The sequence below is a fragment of the Cryptomeria japonica genome, chromosome 9 (assembly GCF_030272615.1).
Source record: "Cryptomeria japonica chromosome 9, Sugi_1.0, whole genome shotgun sequence".
Taxonomy (NCBI): Eukaryota; Viridiplantae; Streptophyta; class Pinopsida; order Cupressales; family Cupressaceae; genus Cryptomeria; species Cryptomeria japonica.
The window spans coordinates 359,884,428-359,904,259 of NC_081413.1; the positions used below are offsets into that span (position 1 = coordinate 359,884,428).

General features: G+C 39.1%; 1 protein-coding gene across 1 annotated transcript in view; it reads left to right on the forward strand.

Annotated features, from left to right (window-relative positions):
* The first annotated feature begins 300 nt into the window (after positions 1-300).
* LOC131029685 (transcription factor E2FA) overlaps positions 301-19,832 on the forward strand; it is a 70,350-nt gene continuing 50,818 nt past the window's right edge. Inside the window, exon 1 of the mRNA XM_057960274.2 lies at positions 301-806. Within this exon, the coding sequence (XP_057816257.1) occupies positions 576-806 (231 nt within the window). The 5' untranslated portion in view covers positions 301-575. The remainder of the gene's footprint in view (positions 807-19,832) is intronic.

Here is a 19,832-nt window from a genome sequence, read left to right on the forward strand (position 1 = left end):
AAAAAATTCAAATAAAAATAAATTACGATCATATCGCATCACTCCATTATATTATAGTTTGATATTAAAATTACAAAAAAAAATATTTTCATTAAAAAATTGTTATTATGGGCATGGGATTGGCATGTTAAAAAGAGAGATGTGGAGTTGAATAAATGATGATGTTGGAACTAAGGGTTGAAGAGGAAAAATAAAGCAAAGCATAGTTGGCGCGCACGCAAGGGAGAAGAAGAAAAGGCGCGATGGCGCATTCGAACATATTAGCCGCTTCTACTCGTTAATTAAAAATACAATAAAAAAGAAGAGTAGCTACTAGTACTAGTAATAATCCACAAATTGTTTGTCTTCCCTACCCCTTCCGCTTTCCCTCCACACGAACTCAATTCTCCCTTCCCTCCTTTTTATGTATTTTCCCTCATCGGATCCCCATTTTTTCTTCTTCCTGGAACTGCTGCAACACCATTCTTTTGCCTTGCCCCAACTTTTGTTCGCACCTTTCTCTTGTCCTTAGCACCGGACAAATTACCGCCAAATCTGTATTGTTTTTACCTGTAAAATTTACAGGAATAAGAAGAATGTCCGGGGGAGGAGGAGAGGCGTTGATTCGACCTTGCTCATCGTCGTCTGTGGGGAAGGAAAGAGGAGGACAAGTGCAAGTGCAAGTGCACAAACCATTCGCATCCAGCAAGCCAGCCTTTGCCCCTTGTCAAGATTACCATCATTTTCTCGACCCCTGTCACTTGACGGACAAAGTCTCCTTTAGTGCCGTGAACGATAACACTGACATGTTTGGCATCACTTTGCCGGTGAGTCCTCCACAAATCCTACTATGAACGGTGTGTTTTATTTACGAGCTCCGTTACTAATTCCATCAAGGGTATTTTTTTTGAATGTATAATTGCCATTTCTGCTTATTTCGATCCGGACTCTACTAGGGAATCCATAATTCTATTCTTAAAATACGCGATTGTGAGAAATTTATAGAGTTTTATGTTGTTGAAATCCGTCTGCCTGATTTTGGTTTTAAATCTGCGAATTTTATGCTCATTAGTACAGGAGGTTTTCACTGTCCATTAGATTGACAGTATTCAAATTTGTTCTTTCCTGTGATGATGGATCGCAGAGTGTTATCCGAAGCTTTGATGTGAACAAATTGTACTCAGTTTTTCTAGAAGCTCTTGCTATCAATTTTATGCTTGTCAGAAAATCTCTACTTGCACAAGATCGGAACTGTTTGTTTGAATGCATTAGCTTAAAAACAATTTAGTCATTGAGTAATAGAAAATCTTCAATTTAGTGTAGCATGCTATTGTGATGATTCATTGAGTAATAGTCATTGAGCGACGAAACATGAATGCCATCAATATTTATGATAAGGCAGTTACGGATAGTTTCGACGTTTAAAACAAACTGGAAATGTGTTTTTGCAGGTAAAATAAAAATTAGGAGACAGAGAAAGGATACATCAGAAGATCTCAAGGGTTATATTTGTATTTAAACAAGATTTGCGTGTGGGAGTCCTCGTTCAGTCCTTTCTATGTATATATGCATAGCCTCACCTTCCTGGAAAGGATATAATTATCCCCAGAATTCCTCAAACAAATCTTTAAGAATTATACTATCCATAAAACAATTGCCACATAACAGTTTCGCTTTTAAAGAAATATTCCTTTTTATGGGATTCTAAATAAAACCTTTGTTAGGTGCCTACGTGCATTCAAGCCGAGGTATTTTATTTTCTGTATTACATTGATTTTTTATGTTAGCTTCATCCAACATTCTAGCCGTAACTGCATATTTATCTAGTTTCTGCTGTATGTGTAAATATGGTCTATACTATTATAAACATATTAAACTAAAACATGATCTGATGTGATACAGTACATATTTTTGAGCAATGCAATGATGATATTATTGTTTCATCAAATTTCTTTTAATATTATTTATGTTTTACTCTTTAGACTTACGATGGACTTCAGAAACACTCACATTTGTTGCAGGTTTGCAGCATCCCTAGACACTAATGGATAAGCTCTACAACTGTTGAAAAATTCAATGAGCCTTTATAATGGTTTGGTGTCTCTTTTGGAATCCTTTTCAGTGTTTGCAATTTCTAGATAAATCATCCTTATGACTGAAGGCATTGCGATTCTTACTTCTCTATTGCCTTTTCATGGATTAAGTCTGACTCAAAAGCTTTCTTGTTGCTCTTTCACGTGTGAGAATAGTATAATTTTTCTCTTCTGCTAAAATAACTTACCTGCTAGAAGCATCAATATCACCAAATCATTTTGCTTTTTTTTTTCGGTTAGCGCTTCTTATTTTAAAATTTCTGTGAATACCTTCTCTGTCTTCTGTTTGCTTCACTCAGTATCTTCTGACTTATTTTGTAAGATTCTCTAGGCTGGGATATCTCTCGAGGAAACTTTTAAACGAAGTGATTCTACACATGCCACACACAACATTTGAACAGGAGACTCTCATATTACAATTGCTGCTATGATCAAATCTTCCCTATCTGACAGGGGTTCTTCCCTTGGAGAGTATTTCTGGTATCATTTTTAACAAATAAATGAACATATGTAGCATACAACCACCGGCTGCTTATAGCAACTGTAGTGGCCCACTTATAGATCTCTTCTTTCCAAATCTACAGAGGTTGCAAGCAAATCCAGATCAATATTGGTAGACATTGAAACTTGTTATTTTCTGGGTTAACCCCTGACTACCAGAATTTATTATATTTGCCTACATTATTAAACGGAAAGGGCCCTTCTTTAAAGATATGCTGTGGTAAAATGGACAATGGATAAAAATTTAGCCTCAACGTTCAAATCTTATTCTACCTAGGGTTGTCAAACCTTATGTTTTCAGTATGCCAATGTCTTAATTGTACGGATCAACAATTGGATCTTCATGGTGACACATAGTCAACGTGATACATCACATCCTCTACTATTTAGCCACATTTTACCACAATGTTTGGATTAAGTGCGGTAACAGGCATATAATCATTGAGGTGGAGTACATTGTAATACAATACATCCTCTGCCATTTAGCCATGTTGCACTGCAATATTTGGATTAAATGCAGTCATGGGTAATGAATCATTGAAGTGGGGAGGAATTTCTTTTTTCCCTGGGTGATTAAAGGAAGAGATAGGAATCCAAAATATTACTCAATGCTAATCTACAAAGGGACAGGAGATCCTATCTAGACGAGCCTTCCTTGTGTATCATCACAAAAGCAATAACTAATGCTAATAAGACGAGATCTAATGCCAACCCTTGCAAATCTTCTTCTCCGTTTTACCATTCTGCAGATAATTTTGAATATTTAAACCTCGCTTGCCAAAAATATTTTAGTACTTTATTATAAAAACTAAAAGCTTTTTCATGCTTAGCTGCATTTTGGTTTTCGACCTTTTGCAAGAATTTGTCATTGTCAATTTATCTACGGTGTTGATTTTGATACTTTATAAATTTGAATTGAAAGTGCTTCTGAGTATAGCTCCGTGTATCATTTTTTGCATCACTATTTTGATCACATTCCATTTTAACATCCTCATCCTGATGATGGATCACATGGTCTGATCTGAAATGTTGATTTAAAAAATCATATACACAATAATACCCAGAAGCACTTTAAATTCACTTTCATGAACTATGGAAATTTAATGCCTCTGAATTTATGGCTTTCTATTTCTTTGTTCTGTATTGGTTTTGAGCCGACCTCTGTTTGTGTCCTTAGAATTTTCAAATGATGGCTCATACCATGCAATATCATCAATCTCTTTCCTGACCTATCCTCCCTGTTTGCCTTCCTTGTGTTTGCTGGTATTTGAACGTGTGTCACACTACACACCATTATATAACAAGAGCCGGATGTCAATGGAGATAAGTCCTTTTAGTTGTTTTTAACATAATACATAACTGCCAAATTATTATATAAATGCCTCATGTTACTCTTTTTATGCGTGGGTTTGATTTAAAAACATTTTAGAAATTGATCTTAACCAAGGTTGCATTTTTCAGCAGAGTAGTGCTTGCTTTTTTAAACTCTACTTGTATCGCCAAAAGGTATGGTTGTCTTATGGGAATAAATGTTTTATCTATTTTTGGATGCCATTGATAATTGGACAGAGTGAAGGAAAAGATTGCATCTGAAAGGTAGTGTATAATATAATTAGTTTGAGTTCTAGATCCTTGGATGAGAGTTGACTACCTAGTTTTATTATGTCTTGGTTTTATTGTGGTTGTAATACCATAGAGGTTTTTAGTTGCTTGTCCTTTGCCTTTATGTTGTAAGCATCTTATGTCTTACAATTAACAAAAGATTGTGGTTATTCTCTGTCATAATTCTCTTATTGTAACTGTAATCTCCATTAAGGTAAATATGTTACCTATACCACGTCTCTTCCATTGGGTGTGGAGGGTCTTGTATTGTTTAAAACTTTAATGATTCATTACTTTTCCTTCCAACTGTTGTCTTTCTTGTAATTATTGCATGGTTTTCTCTGGTTAATCCACGCCCATTAATCTTTAGGGAGCAAGTTTTGCTCCCTCTTTACATAGAATATTTTGCCTAGCTGAGTAGCAAGGAGTTCTACACCCACTTTAGCCACCTTCACTTGAGCACAGGAAGTTTTTGTTTTTTTAATTTCTGGTCAAATGGCAGAAGAATGCATTGATCTTAGAGAATCACAAACTTAGATAACTATCCACATTAAAAGAACGTAGATGTTTGTATTTTGCTTAAGTGGCAAGAAGAAATTGGTTAGCATCACAAACAACTGCAAACATGTTCGTTCATTAGTTTGAGGAGAATGTTTTACATGGAGAGTGTCAAAGAAATGGTGGTAGACAATATTTAATATTGTAAAGTGTGAGAACTCAATTACATGACTAGTCAAGGGAAATCCACTTGCTTGATGTGTTTTGTGATTAACCTCACAATATGTGTCTTTTGCATAGTGTGTTGGTCGATAATGATGTTCTTGTATTCTGTCTTTCCTTCAATTATCTTGTTTTATGCTTGTGTCTTGGCTTCACATATGCTGCTACATGTTCTTTTGCTGGCCTGCAAAATATTTCTTTGTATGATAATATATCGCAAGATAATATGAATAATCAGAATTTGAGTTTCTTGTTGTATAGGGCTTGAATTTGAAAGCAGTTAACTCCGAATTTAGTGAGCTTCCTTATGATTGGATCTTCTGAAACCTCACGCTTTCTTGTCTTTTGGAAATTTAGTGAGCTTCCTTATGATTGGATCTTCTGAAACCTCATGCTTTCTTGTCTTTTGGAAAAAAGTAATCACTGATTTTGGAGGTGATTATGCATTTCAATGTATAGTTATACTTTATTTGCCATTGGCATTAGGTATATAGCTTCATCTCTTAGCTTTTGGCTTCTTAACTAATCAGTGGCCTTGTATATGACTTGTTTTATACTCTATTGTATGTTTGTTATTAAATGTTATTATACTTCACTATGTTTATATTCAGAATTGTTTTTCTTCTAATAATGGTTTTTAGCATAGATGGAATACTCGCAGAGTACTCGACGAGGGCAAGTTTTTTGAGTTTTTCATAAAAACTCGGCGAGTCTTTGGAAAAACTCGGCTGCATAAAAAATAAAGGCCCAAACATGTCAAAAATTATCTAATTTTTTTATCAAGTCACTCTCATTCTCTTCATTAGAATATATACATGAAATATAACATTTAAGTATCACTTATACTTTTAAGTTATATTTCATGTATATATGGCAGGATGTTTGAGAGTGGTTTCAGATCTGTAGGAGTTATAATGCAAATTCTAGGTTTTAGAAGATTTTTTAAATTTCTAGACTTAGTCAAATTTTAGTAACCAGTAGGCTATTATCAACATAAGTCACATTTCAATGTCTTTTTCCTTTCTTATACTTTAAGTTATATTTCATGTATATATTGGCAGGATGTTTGAGAGTGGTTTCAGATCTGTAGGAGTTATAATGCAAATTCTAGGTTTTAGAAGATCTTTTAAATTTTCAGACAGTCAAATTTCAGTTTCTAGTAAGTAGGCTATTACCAACATAAGACACATTTCAATATGTCTTTTTCCTTTCTTATACTTTTAAGTTATATTTCATGTATATATTGGTAGGATGTTTGAGAGTGGTTTCAGATCTATAGGAGTTATAATGGAAATTCTAGGTTTTTGAAGATCTTTTAAATTTCCAAACAGTCAAATTTCAATAACCAGTAGGCTCCTATCAGCATAAGTCACATTTCAATATGTCTTTTTCCTTCCTTATACTTTAAGTTATATTTCATGTATATATTGGTAGGATGTTTGAGAGTGGTTTCAAATCTGTAGGAGTTATAATGCAAATTCTAGGTTTTAGAAGATCTTTTAATTTTCAAACAGTCAAATTTCAGTAATCAGTAGGCTCCTATCAACATTCTCTTGCTCTCTCTACCTCACTCACTTTATCTATCCCGAATTCTAGACCTATCTATCTTCCTATCACTCTTTCTCCATCTCCTCTCTCTACCACTCTCTATCTCACTCTCTCCTCTCTCCCCCAAGATCTAGACCTATCTCTCTACCTCTCTCTCACCCTCAACATTCCTCATGAGGATGCGATTTTGTAGACACTTTGCATTTAAATATGTCTAGAATCAACTTGTTTTTTTAGTGTTCTCATTTATTGACTCATTGGATGCATCTTTTCATTAAATTTTGCAAAAAAAAATGCATTTTTAATTAAATTTAAGCGTGTTTTGAAGTTGCCGAGTTTTTCGCCAAGTTTATGTTGAGTTTTTCCCGAGTTTTTTTTAGGTCTTGGCGAGTTTTGCCGAGTGGCGAGTAGTTCATCTATGGTTTTTAGTCTGTCATAGTTGTTTGGTACTGATGTTATATATATCTTTCTTATATATTGGAATAATGCTTTTGCTTCCACTCTTGACTTCATTGTGCATTGTACTGATGCCATATATCTTTCTTACTTTTGTTGATATAAGCAACACCCTTCGTGGAAATTGGAACAATATTTTTGCTGCCACTCTTGACATCATTGTGCATCGCTTATGTCTTAATCTCGTTAGTGTTTTGTAGTGGTGGGAGGTATTTTTTCTTAAGAATAATTTATTAAAGGCAAGTCGGCCTTTCTATTATAAAAGAAATAATATTTTTTCTAGGTCAGCTCAAGAGGAGAGCTTGTCAAGTTTGGTATATAATGGAGATAGAGTCTCCACATTAGGCAATCAATTAATTCCATTTCTAAATTCGATTTCCTTCAGCAGCAGACTCGCATTCAAGAGGAGCAAATTCGTTTCAAGGAGAAGAGTTGATATTTTGTATATCTAAGGAATTTGCACTATCTTTAAGTGCTGATCTATTGTATGAGATTCGGCTTTTCTAGGGCCTGATTCTGAGTGCTATTTTTGCACTTTTATTTCTGATTTATAAGAGAATAATTTGCTGCTGGGTTTTTCCCTTGTGTAGAAGGGTTATACCAGGATAAATTGCTGTGTTGTCTTCGCTGTAGTATTTTTTTTTACTGTTTAATAACATTTCTGATCTGAAAATTAACATGGTATTGGAGCCAGGTTTAGGAAAGATGTGATTAGATTTGGCTAAGCAGTATAAGACAACTCATTATTTAGGGCAGTCTCTCAAAGAAAAGAAGATGGTGACCGGTGTCAAGGTAGAAGATAGGCTTGATGGAGCATCAAACTTCAACTTTTGGAAATTCAGGGTTCTCATTGCCTTAGAAGAGAATGATCTTCTAGATTTCATAGAAAATGATATGCTCGAGGCATCCGATGACACGTTAAATTCAGTGGTAGAAAAATGGCACGAAGGCTAGAAAGATCATGATAGACTCCGTGAAGGATCACCTTGTATCGATCATCTCCAAGATGAAAACAGCTAAAGAAATGTTTGAGGCTCTAAAAGGATTGTATGAGATCAACAATACCAGCAGAGCCCTTGCTTTGAGACAACTCCATCATGTAAAAATGACTAAGGGAGATTCAGTCATTTCTTTCTTTATGAAGATTTTTGATTTGAGAGATCAGTTATGTACTATTGGAGATATAGTTGTAGACAAAGATCTTGTTATGTAGGCACTAAATGGTCTTCCGCAATCTTGGGAGCCTTTTATTCAGAGCATTAGTGGGAGATCTAAGTTGCCCAATTTTGATCGTCTTCGAGCTGACTGTATTCAAGAAGAAACCAGATTGGCAACTGTTGGCGGCAATATTGTACATGAAAATAAAACTAGTTAATTAAGTTGTAATTGTCTTGGTTAGTTGGCAACCGTGGGGTGGTAGTTGCGGTGTGACAGTTGGCGCTCGCACCCCCTCGGTACCTTTAAATACTTCCGAATGTAACTTGGGAGGAAAACGAATTATGAATGGAATAACATCTCTTATAATTGACCTGATATCTATGGCATTATTATTCTGCATTACGTGCTTTATCTGTGTACTTTAAGTTATTCACCCGAGAGGGTAAACATTTGGCGTCGTTGCCTAGACGTACTCGGGAACGGAAGACGCGGATGGCGCATGGACACGATGGGCCTACCCGTCGGTGAGATGAACCCAGAGGCTGACGACGCTCACACGGAACAATCGGCGAAGGGGAAATTGAACCCTGTAATAATCCCAGCACAATGTTGAGATAAATTGTGGCCGAAAGGAAAAATAATAAAAGTTTTTTTTGTGTACATGGCGTGTGCTTGCTATGTACGGAAGTGATTTATGCCCAATGTATTAAATAAAGATAGAAATAAAAAAGCAAAAACAGACGAGTGGGAGGCCGCGCAAAGGGCCTTGATTCTGGAGCAGCAAGTAGAACGTAGACGGAGGCTGAGGCAACTTGCCGAAGGACGACTTGCCGAAGGGTGGCCCGAGGGGAACCAAGGAGGTGTCATGGAGGGTGCAGAAGTCGACGGAAATTTCTACGCGTCGCCAGAACACCGTAGGGTGCGGAGCCACGAAGAGTTTCTGGAGGAAACAAGATTAAGGAGAGATCTAGTCGAAGAGACCCGGGATCGGTTCAGAAACTTATCCCTTACACCACAACGTTAGGATCACCAAAGGGAGCCAGGAGTGGGCGCGGGTGACAACGAAGGGGAGGATAACTGTACGGTAGGTGCCACACTCAGCAGGCAAAACACCGTACCTCCAGTCACCCACGCAAGACACACCATCGGCACCGGAGGGAGCGGCGTAGGGGCACAGACACAGCCACAACCACCTCCAGGAAGATGACCCCCATCGATGGGGAGTAAACAGAAACTGCCGAAGTTCAATGGCGACGGGAAGGAAGATCCCGTTCGCCATTGTCGAACGTGCGAAACCATATGGTCAGCAAACGGTGTTACCAATCAAGATGAATGGGTAACACAATTCCCAACAACCTTGAGAGGAGTGGCCATAGATTGGTACTCAGATATGGACAAGGCCAAAGTCGCCACATGGCCCGACGTGAAGGAGTTTGGGATAGAGTTCCGCCTCCTGAGAGATGACAACGAAATAGTCGCTGAGATCTATGGAACGAAGCAGAACAAGAACGAGACTGTCCGAGCCTATAGTCGGCGGCTGAAGGAACTATTGAGAAAAATGGAGAGTCAACCAGCAGATGGGTTGAAAAAGCGATGGTTCGTGGAGGGACTAAAGCATTCCCTCCGAAAGAAGATGAAAATAGTTCCACCTACATCGTACGAAGACGCATACAATAGAGCGATGGATCTCGAGAGCGAGACCAAGACATCGAAGAAAAAGAAGGATAGCTCGTTTGAGGAGGATGACTCGTCATAGGAAAGCAACAGCGACAGCGAGGCTGGCAAATGGGTGCAAGCGCTCCAGAAAGACATGGAGCGAATGAGGAGGGAGTTCAAAACAATGAGAAGCACTGGTCGGACTGAAGGGGACATATGGTGCACTGAGTGCAAAGAGGAGAGGCATACAAAGGGTACTTGCCTGAAGAAAGCATTCTGCGAGATTTGCCAAGTGATGGGACACTCCACCAAGGAGTGCCCATACAACATGAAAACCCGAAGTACACAAATGAACTAGGTGCTGTTCACGGAGCAGGCCACGACATCCGCACCAGCGAGTATGGGCCAACAAACTAACACAACGACATCATCTGGAGGATATCGGGATAACAGACGTGACAGCGGAAGAAACAACAACAATAACAACACAAGGAGTTGGATCCAATACGACTCCAAAGGTCGACCGATGGTACAATGCAGAGCGTGCAGCCAGTGGGGGCACTTCGCCAGAGACTGCCCGAAGGGAGAGGCCACACAATATTTGTGCAAATGGTGCGGGCCGAGAGACCACGAAGACGCCACCTACTTGAAGTCCAGCATCAACTTGCTCGTCGAGGAAACCAAAGAAGAGGAAGTGCTGGCCGTAACTCGCGCCCAAGCCAGACACGCAATGTGCCCGAACCCGGAGATGGAGAAGCGAAGGGCACGGGAAGCACGGGAAGAAATTGAGAAAGAGATACGAGAAAGGGCGAAGGCGAAGGGTACGACGAGTACTTCCAGGGCACCGGAGGTGGAGCATGCTATACTAAATCAAAATTTAAAATTAAAACTGGAGGTGCCTATGAAGGTACACGACCTCCTCTAGACGATGCCTCAATTACGAACGGCGTTGCTGAATAGTCTCTCCCAACCACGCACCAATACCAACCACCGCACAGATGTTCCTGGGGGGTCTGCAATAGACCCCATGTTGCTGGCAGTTAACACTGGAAGGAACCCGACCATTGTGGAGATGGGTATCTTTGGCACCATTCTAACCGATACCATCGTCAATGGTGGATCAGGAGTGAATGTTCTTTCAGAAGAAACCTGGCGGAAGCTGGGGAAGCCGACGCTGTGGCCATCTATATTCAATCTGCTCCGAGCAGATCAGCATGGAATCAAACCCATTGGGACAATGATGGGCCAACAAGTTACCATCGGGACGCAACCCTTCATACTAGACTTCGTGGTAATCCCACTAAAGAAAAAAGGGTATGATGCGATCTTAGGGAGAGGGTGGTTGGTGGCAGCCAAGGCCACCCACAACTGGAAGAAGAACACTCTGTCTATGGAGAATGGAGGAAGGAAGTTTATCATAGACCTCGGGACACAGTTGGTTAGTGAGGAACTGGCATCATCTTCGGAATCGGAGGGTGAAGGAGAAGGCAACCTGAGGAACGAAGGACGAGGCTGCAAGGAGCCCAACGACGAAGGGATTCTCAAACTAGGAGAGTGCTCCGAGGATGAGACAGGGTCATTGAACGGTCTCTTCCATTGGTAGATGGAGGATTATGAAATGTTCCAGAGCTACAGGCTCGAAGTAGAGGAACCAGAGCAAGTAATAGAGGAGGTGTACCTGCCAGAATGCATAGAATATTGGAAGGGAGACGCCCCAAACCTCGGTGACGTAGATAATCCGAAGATCAATTGTGTCGGCAACGATTGGAACCCTGTGTGGAAGGCCGCAACTTTTAAAATCTTTATAATTCTTCTTCTTCTTATGTACGGGAAGGAGACTATGGTCCTTGTAGAATTTATGGTTCCAAGTCTTCGGACGGCCATTGAAAATAGACTTGCCACCAACGGATCCAAATTGAAACCCTACCACGCGAAGTGCGCAGGGGACCCGAGAGGCCGGAGGGGGACTCGAGAGGATGGAAGGGGACTTGAGAGGCACGAGACCAACGCAGGAGACTCTTGGGCGAGGAAAATCGAGGATGAAGGGCGATCCCAGAGACAGGGGACTCGAGCCGACGACTCTCTAGACAACTAAATTAAGAAATTGGAAAAAAAAAAAAAACAAAAAAAAATGAACGGGTCCGTACGGAAATATATATATATATATATAAACCGTGCGGTTCGTACGATGACTGTACGAGAAAAAAAAAAGAAGGCGCACGATGGTGAGGGCCACCGTACGGTGGACCATCGAATAGTGGGACCACCGTACGGTGGCAACACCGACGGTGGGCACTGCCGCGGGTTAAAGTCGTGCAAACTAAAAGGAAGAAATAAAAATCCCGCACGAAGAAAGACACGCAGCCCACACCAAACAAAAAACAGACGAAGAGAAAAAAAGGAGAGACGTGCACAACAACGTAGCCATAAAGGCAGCACCGCACAAACAAACACAGCCGTACGGTGGAGGGGTGTTGACTGCACAGGACGGTGGCCGTACGATTGGAGGTGTCAGTGCTGTTGTTGACTGTACGGGGGCAGGTTGTATGGCCGGGGTGCCATCAAGGACATTACAAAGGAAAAAAATTAAAAAAAAAAACGACGACGACGACGACCAGATTGAAAAATCATTTGATGACATCTGGAGCCAGGACGTTGAAAATATTAGAGTGGAGAAGAAGGGTTTTTGCATCTTAAAATATCACATAAATGATGTGCGCCATGGACTTTCGTATGGTTTTGAGGGTTGTAAATTGGTGTTGGTGTTGTTGGCGGCAGGAGCGCACCTGGGGCGTTGCCCCTCGACCCCGCTGGGGTGCTGCCCCATGACCCCCAGTTTATTTTTGAGCTACAGTACACTTGTTGGAGTTGGGCGAAGGGCATTAGAGATGTCACGGTAAGTGTTGTGGTTGTCCGTACTGTGAGAAGGAAGCCTGAAGCTAAGCATTGGGGAGGGAAGACATTGCAGGTCCGCGCAGTTGTATGACACCAAGGAGTTATTCAGTTCAATTATTAGCCTTTGGGGAGTGTGATGGAGGATTTGAGGTGTCTCCTAGTCTTTGTGCTAGCGGGTTGTGGCCACCTCCAGGCAGGAATGGTACGCTTTGAGGAACTTGGAGTAGGTCTCGGCTGGACGTGAGGTTGCCTTGGTGGATGCAGAGAGGGCTCGGGAGGAGCTGACCACCAGGTTGGAGGCAGTACTAGCGTGAGACTTAGCTCGGTGTACCCAAGAGTTGGATGCTGAGAGGGCAGCACGGGTGGCTATCGAGGACAAATTGGCTAGGGAGACAGTATCATTTGAGTAGCAGTTGGTGGAGGTTGAGACTGAAACTAGCGTGAGACTTAGCTCGGTGTACCCAAGAGTTGGATGCTGAGAGGGCAGCACGGGTGGCTATCGAGGACAAATTGGCTAGGGAGACAGTATCATTTGAGTAGCAGTTGGTGGAGGTTGAGACTGAAACACGTGTTTTGCAGACAAGTTTGGTTTAGGCACAGGAGGACTGTGATGTCGAAGGAAGCAATCATGGTGAAATCCACACTTGAGCATTGGATGGTAGCAGAAAAGGGTTCTTAGGTGAGGACGCAACAGGTGTATAAGTTTCGGGCTCGACTGGCGTCAGCAGTTCTGTTAATGTCATCTCTATTTTGTATTAAGTCGTCCGGAGACGACTTCTTTTCTTTTGGGGGGGATGATGTTGGCGGCAATATTGTACATGAAAATAAAACTAGTTAATTAAGTTGTAATTGTCTTGGTTAGTTGGCAACTGCGGGGTGGTAGTTGCGGTGCGACAGTTGGCGCTTGCACCCCCTCGATACCTTTAAATACTTCCGAATGTAACTTGGGAGGAAAACGAATTATGAATGGAATAACATCTCTTATAATCGACCTGATATCTATGGCATTATTATTCTACATTACGTGCTTTATCTGTGTACTTTAAGTTATTCACCCGAGAGGGTAAACAACAACAAGAGGAAATGGGCAAATCTCTCATAATGAAGAAAGTCATGTCCTTGTTGCACATGCTACTAGAGGCAAAGGAAGTGAAGGAAAAAGAGGCATCTTTAAAAGGAATAGAGACAAAAAATCAGATTTTGTTCCAGAACCGAAGAAGAAGGATCTCTCTAACATTCAATGTTACAGGTGTGACAAGTATGGACACTTTGTTCGAGATTGCAAATTAAAGTTAAAGTAGCATGTTTTTATTGTAGACATTGATGAAGGGTCACCTCAGAAGGAATCTAGACATTCAAAAGACAATTCAGAGGGATTTCTATTCATCTTTGCTCTTTCAAGTAATGTTCCAACTAATTGTGACACGTGGTTGATAGATAGCGGTGATTCACGCCACATTACAAGCTATAGAGAGTATCTCACAAACTCTGTAGAGAAAGAGTCTAACTTACAAGTGATACTTGGAGATGATGCTTGTTATGCTGTAAAGGGAGTCGGGGTCTTTCTAGCTAGATTCAGGTATTCCTCTTCATTTGAGTGATGTCTTGTTTGTACCGGGGATCAAAAGGAACCTTGTCTCCATTTCAGCCTTGGAGGACAAAGGGTTCAAGGTTGCTTTTTCTAAAGGAAAAGTCCTTGCATGGCCCAAGAACTCTAGCATAAAATCAACTTGTGTGATTGGCATTCGTCAAGAGAGCCTATCCAAATTATCAATTATTACATGACTATCAGTTTGGGTGAGCTATGGCACAAGAGACTTGCTCACTTACATTTCAGAGCTCTTCCCTCTATGGAGAAGGTGGTTATTGGTCTTCCAAAACTTAGTTTAGAGCACGATGGCATCTGCAGGGGATGTGCACTTGGTAAGAATATCAAGAATCCCTTTCATAGTAGTGATAGTAGATCAAACAATATTTTAGATCTTGTTCATTTTGATTTAAGTGGACCAATGCCTGTGACATCTTTGAGTGGTTTCTAGTACTATGTGACTTTCTTTTATGATTATTCTCGAAAGACTTGGATTTACTTCTTGAAATCCAAGGAGTCTAAGGAAGTCCTTGATAGATTCCGAGAATTCAAGGCTCAAGTTGAAAACATGTCTGGGAAGAGGATTAAAATTCTTAGATCGGATAAAATAGAGGGGAGTACACATCTGGAGGATTTCGTAATTTTTGCATTGAGGCAGGGATCAAGAGGGAGTTTTGTATTCCGTACAACCCTTAGCAAAATGGAGTTGCCGAAAGAAAGAACAGATCCATGATAGAGACAACCAAGGCTATGATTCGTGATCAAAGTTTATAGAGTTTTCTATGGGTAGAAGCTTCCAGAACCGCAGTATATGTTCAGAACAGAAGCCCTCATCGGATATTGGGAAACATGACTCTTGAGGAGGCCTTCACATGTGTGAACCCTGAGGTTAGTCACTTAAGAATATTTGGTTGTCCTTGTGTACATTCATGTGCCCAAGGACAAAAGATCAAAACTAGAACCTTCAGGCAAGAAGGGTATATTTGTGGGATACAACGAGTCTTCAAAGGCTTACAGAGTTTATATTTCAGGGCAAAAACAGATTGAGATCAACAGGGATGTCTCCTTTGAAGAGGAAGTAGCCTTCAAAAGATCTAAAGGGTCTTACATGGAGATAGACAGTGAGGAGCAGGAGACTTCATAAGATATAGATTTATCTTTTGATCATACTCTTGACATTCAGAAGGAGTTGACTGAACTTGTCGAGACTAGTGATCTTGTTGATCCTATAGAACCAACTGATGGGTCTAGAGACATTGCTGTAGGTCAGAAGAGGCCCCAATGTGTTTGACAAACCATGCAAGAGGCAGAAAAATATGCAGCTCCTCGAGGCACTTTTAGGGAAAGCAAGAGACCTTAGAAGTTCCCAGGTTATGTGGCATTGATGAGTCACTTCATTGATTCCGAGCCTTCCAATTTTGAGGAATCATCCTACCAACATGTATGGAGAGATGCAATGACAAAAGAGTGTTAGTCCATCATTAAAAATGATGTATGGCTTGTTGTTTCGAGACTTGAAGGGAAATCAGCAGTGTCTTCCAAATGGCTCTACAAAATCAAGCATGCAACTGATACAACATTGAGAAACACAAGGCTAGATTTGTGGCAAGAGGATTCTCTTAGAAAGAGGGAATAGATTATGAGGAGACATTTGCTCTTGTTGTTCGATACACTTCCATTAGGACAATTATTGCTATTGCCTCTGCAAAAGGCTAGAAGTTACATCAAATGGACGTAAAGATTGCATTTCTTAATGGTGTGATTGAGGAAGAAGTATACATCGAGCAACTAGACGGTTTTGTGATTCTGGGAAGGAGTCTCATGTCTGCAGGTTGAAGGCCTTGTACGGTCTTAAACAAGCACCTCGTGCATGGTATGAAAAGATTGACAAATATTTGATGAGTTAGCCTTCGATTTTGAGATGAAGGACCTTGGTCTTATGCATTACTTCTTGGGACTGGAAGTGTGGCAAAGACTTGATGAGATCTTCCTAAGTCAAGGGAAATACACTATAGATATATTGAGGAGATTTGGGATGATGGACTGTAAGTCCATGTCTACACCTATGGAGACAAATTTGAAGAAGTTAAATGACTCAACATCCGATTCAGAATTGGTAGATCCCACCATGTATAGACAATTGATTGGATCATTGATGTACCTAGTCAACACCAGACCATACATTTGTCATGCAGTGATTGCTCTCCGCCAGTTCATGTGTGAACCAAGACAAATACATCTAGTTGCAGCAAAGCATATACTGAGATACTTGCGTGGTATTGTGGGTTATGGTTTGAGATATACTTCCAGTGGAGATATGAGATTACAAGGCTATTCTGATTCTGATTGGGTCGGGAGTGTAACTGATAGGAAAAGCACCTCTAGATGTTGCTTCAGTTTGGGGTTTACCATGATTTTTTCTAGGTCGGCTCAAGAGGAGAGCTTGCTTAGTTTTGTATATAATGGAGATATAGTCTCCACATTAGGCAATCAATTAATTCCATTTCTAAATTCGATTTCCTTTAGCAGCAGACTCATATTCAAGAGGAGCAGATTCGCTTCAAGGAGAAGAGTTGATATTTTGTATATCTAAGGAATTTGCACTATCTTAAGTGCTGATCTATTGTATGAGATTCGGCTTTTCTAGGGCTTGATTCTGAGTGCTATTTCTGTACATCTATTTCTGATTTATAAGAGAATAATTTGCTGCTGGGTTTTTCCCTTGTGTAGAAGGGTTTTCCCAAGATAAATTGCTGTGTTGTCTTCTTTGTACTGTGTTTTCTGCTTAATAACATTTCTGATCTGAAAATTAACAAATCTCATGCATGTTCTGATAAGAATCACAATTTTAAATAATGATAGGTACTCAGCCAATGAGATTGACATAACCATACACTATTTTTGGTTTTTCCCATATTTTGTACATATAAGTTACAAGGAATGTACAAAGAAGCTTCTAGAGGAAAGAAGCTTACAAGAGAAGCATGTTAATAGAGACATGTACATTATTTAAGAAAATACAATAGTATATTTGGCTATATCTCATTGTTTAATAAATTACATTAGCTACTGTGACTGATGATTGCATTGAAAGACATTGAAAGGCTGAGATTTATTTTTGTCCAAGTTACCGGATTCGGAGCCAATACCCCTTTGGGTTTGGTCAATCAGTCAATCCAGCATTGAAATTTCTCTTGCTCTGCCACAGCTTGGAAAAGCTTATGTTTTTTATAGTTTCCATTTTAACGTTTTTCTTGCATTTTACCGCTGAATGCTTGCTATTTTCTGCTGTTTCATTAGTTGCAAGCTAGGTCAAATCTTGCCAGAATATTTTGTGGGCAAGCTTTTCAATTAATACATCAAGATGATATTACTTATGTGAAGGCTGGAACAAAAGATAACCGGTTGGGTTTGACTAAGGGTTTGAGATTAGGCAGTCAGTCGATTAGAACCAAGTAGGCAGCAACTCGTGCGTCATGAGCTTTCTATTCATTGTAATAGATGCGGGTTTTCAATAATAGAAAGAGAGAGATCTCACTAGCTTTAGACGAGCCAAACGGATGCTTGAACCTACCAACTGTCTTCTCAGTGTGGGATTGATTCATTCTGACTGAGATGATATAAAAAATTCATTCCCTTCATAGCTACATCCACCGCACTCCCAACTCTATAGAGTCCTCCATACCGCTGCTTCCAACCCAAATGAGCCCATCACTTAGCCCCAAAAGGATTGTGTTGGATGGATATCTATCGGAGTCAATGGCTCATGCTTTCCAATCTGGTCACCGTCTGAAGTTAATATTTTTTATATTTCAGATGGTATATGCGAGAATGCCAAACATTTATGAATTAATTTTTTATATTTCATATAGTATATTCATATATTTTATATTAATAACTTTATTTTTTATATATTATATTGAATATTCATATATTTAATTCATATAAATATATATTATAGTATTATGTTATAATATATATTATAACATGATATTGTAATATATATTATTATAATGTAATATATATTTTATTATTATATATTATTTATTAATATAATATTATATATAATATATAATTTTATATATTTTTTTTACTAACGAACCCAAAATGAACTCAAACCCCTTTTCAAAATTTTGTCGAACCAGCTATTCGGGTTCTCAAACCCGAACTGGTGCCCGAACCTAAACCGACAACTTAGACTTTTGTTAATGGTCGATATTATAAAAAACAAGATTCTCTAAATTCCCAAACTATTAATGAAGTAAAGTGAAAAGCAATGCTTGCCTATAGCATGACTATGAATAAAAAATAAAACAGAAGTTTGGTTAACCTCAATTGGAAAAAACTAAGGATGATGGGAGTCCTTAGGAATTTTTTCTGAACAGAAGCTTGATGCTGTGATTGATTGGCTTTCTGCTGCATCTTTACTGGCTTTATGTACAAACTATTGTAGTCACTACACACTGATTTACAATTTTTTGTAGCAAAAAGAACCGTGACTAATAAATTCTATATAATTTAAACAATTGAAACTACTAAAGTTTTTGCTAAAACTTTCTCCATTACTTTTTTCTTCTAGACTATTATTGGCAGAACAGTAGCCAAAAAGGTTAGTTGAAATTGCATATCTTTCATCAAGTATTCCATAAGGTTATGTTACGATCCTCTAGGTGCCTTGTGAATGTATAGTCTGTTTTGAGGAACAAAAAGTCCCCATTGCATCAGCCATCTCTTGACATTTGTATATGACATCCTAGGGATGTTTTGATCCATCGAGCAGCTCATTTATGTATGCTTCCTTAATTATAATTAAGGGATATGTAGGTGTCTTAGGGACACTTACAGAGTGACTTGGATTGTTGTACATCCTAAATATTTGAATATTTCTCACATACATTTTTATTTTGTGTTTAATATTGAAATTTCAAGTACACTAATGTTCCATTTATTATTCAGTTGTTATGTTTCATCGAAATGCACTTCCTCTTGTTTGAATTTTCCTTTTACTACATTTCAGGCAACCTTTGAGTCTCTATGCCATCTGTCTTTGATAGGTAAGGTAGCTTTTGGATCATAATTGATACCTCTAATCGAAGTGTGCTTGTTTGTATTAAATCATATCTCATATGGAACCAATCTTTTGATTTTAAGATCACTTGTGACTAATGCTTATGGATTCTATCTCCTTGTCTCCATTTCCAATTCCAATGTATTGCTGTCTTAAATTTCACTTGTACAAAGTGCCTTCTGCATGAAAAAAAACTCAAATATGGTTTTTTATAGTTTTCCAATCCCACATTTTTTGGCATTCCTACATATTTTTTTGGAGTGAGTATAATGTCTTCCATCCTTCACATATGCTTTTTGTCTTGCATATCACCTAACTAAGCTTGGTGTGGAAATAATGACCAAGGTACTTGCATTATTGCACTACATCTAATAATCTCTCTAAAAAAAGGAGAATTATTTCATTACTTTTTCTTTTAAAGGAAAAGATCATGAGATTATTTTTCTATTATTTCATTTGCATTCCACTTAAAAAAAGAGCTTTAGGGCCTTCAAGTGTTCTCTCAAGTTGTGGCTTGTTTTTGCAATTAAGATAAGGTTATGTGTGTAAATAAGTAATTTTACCACAT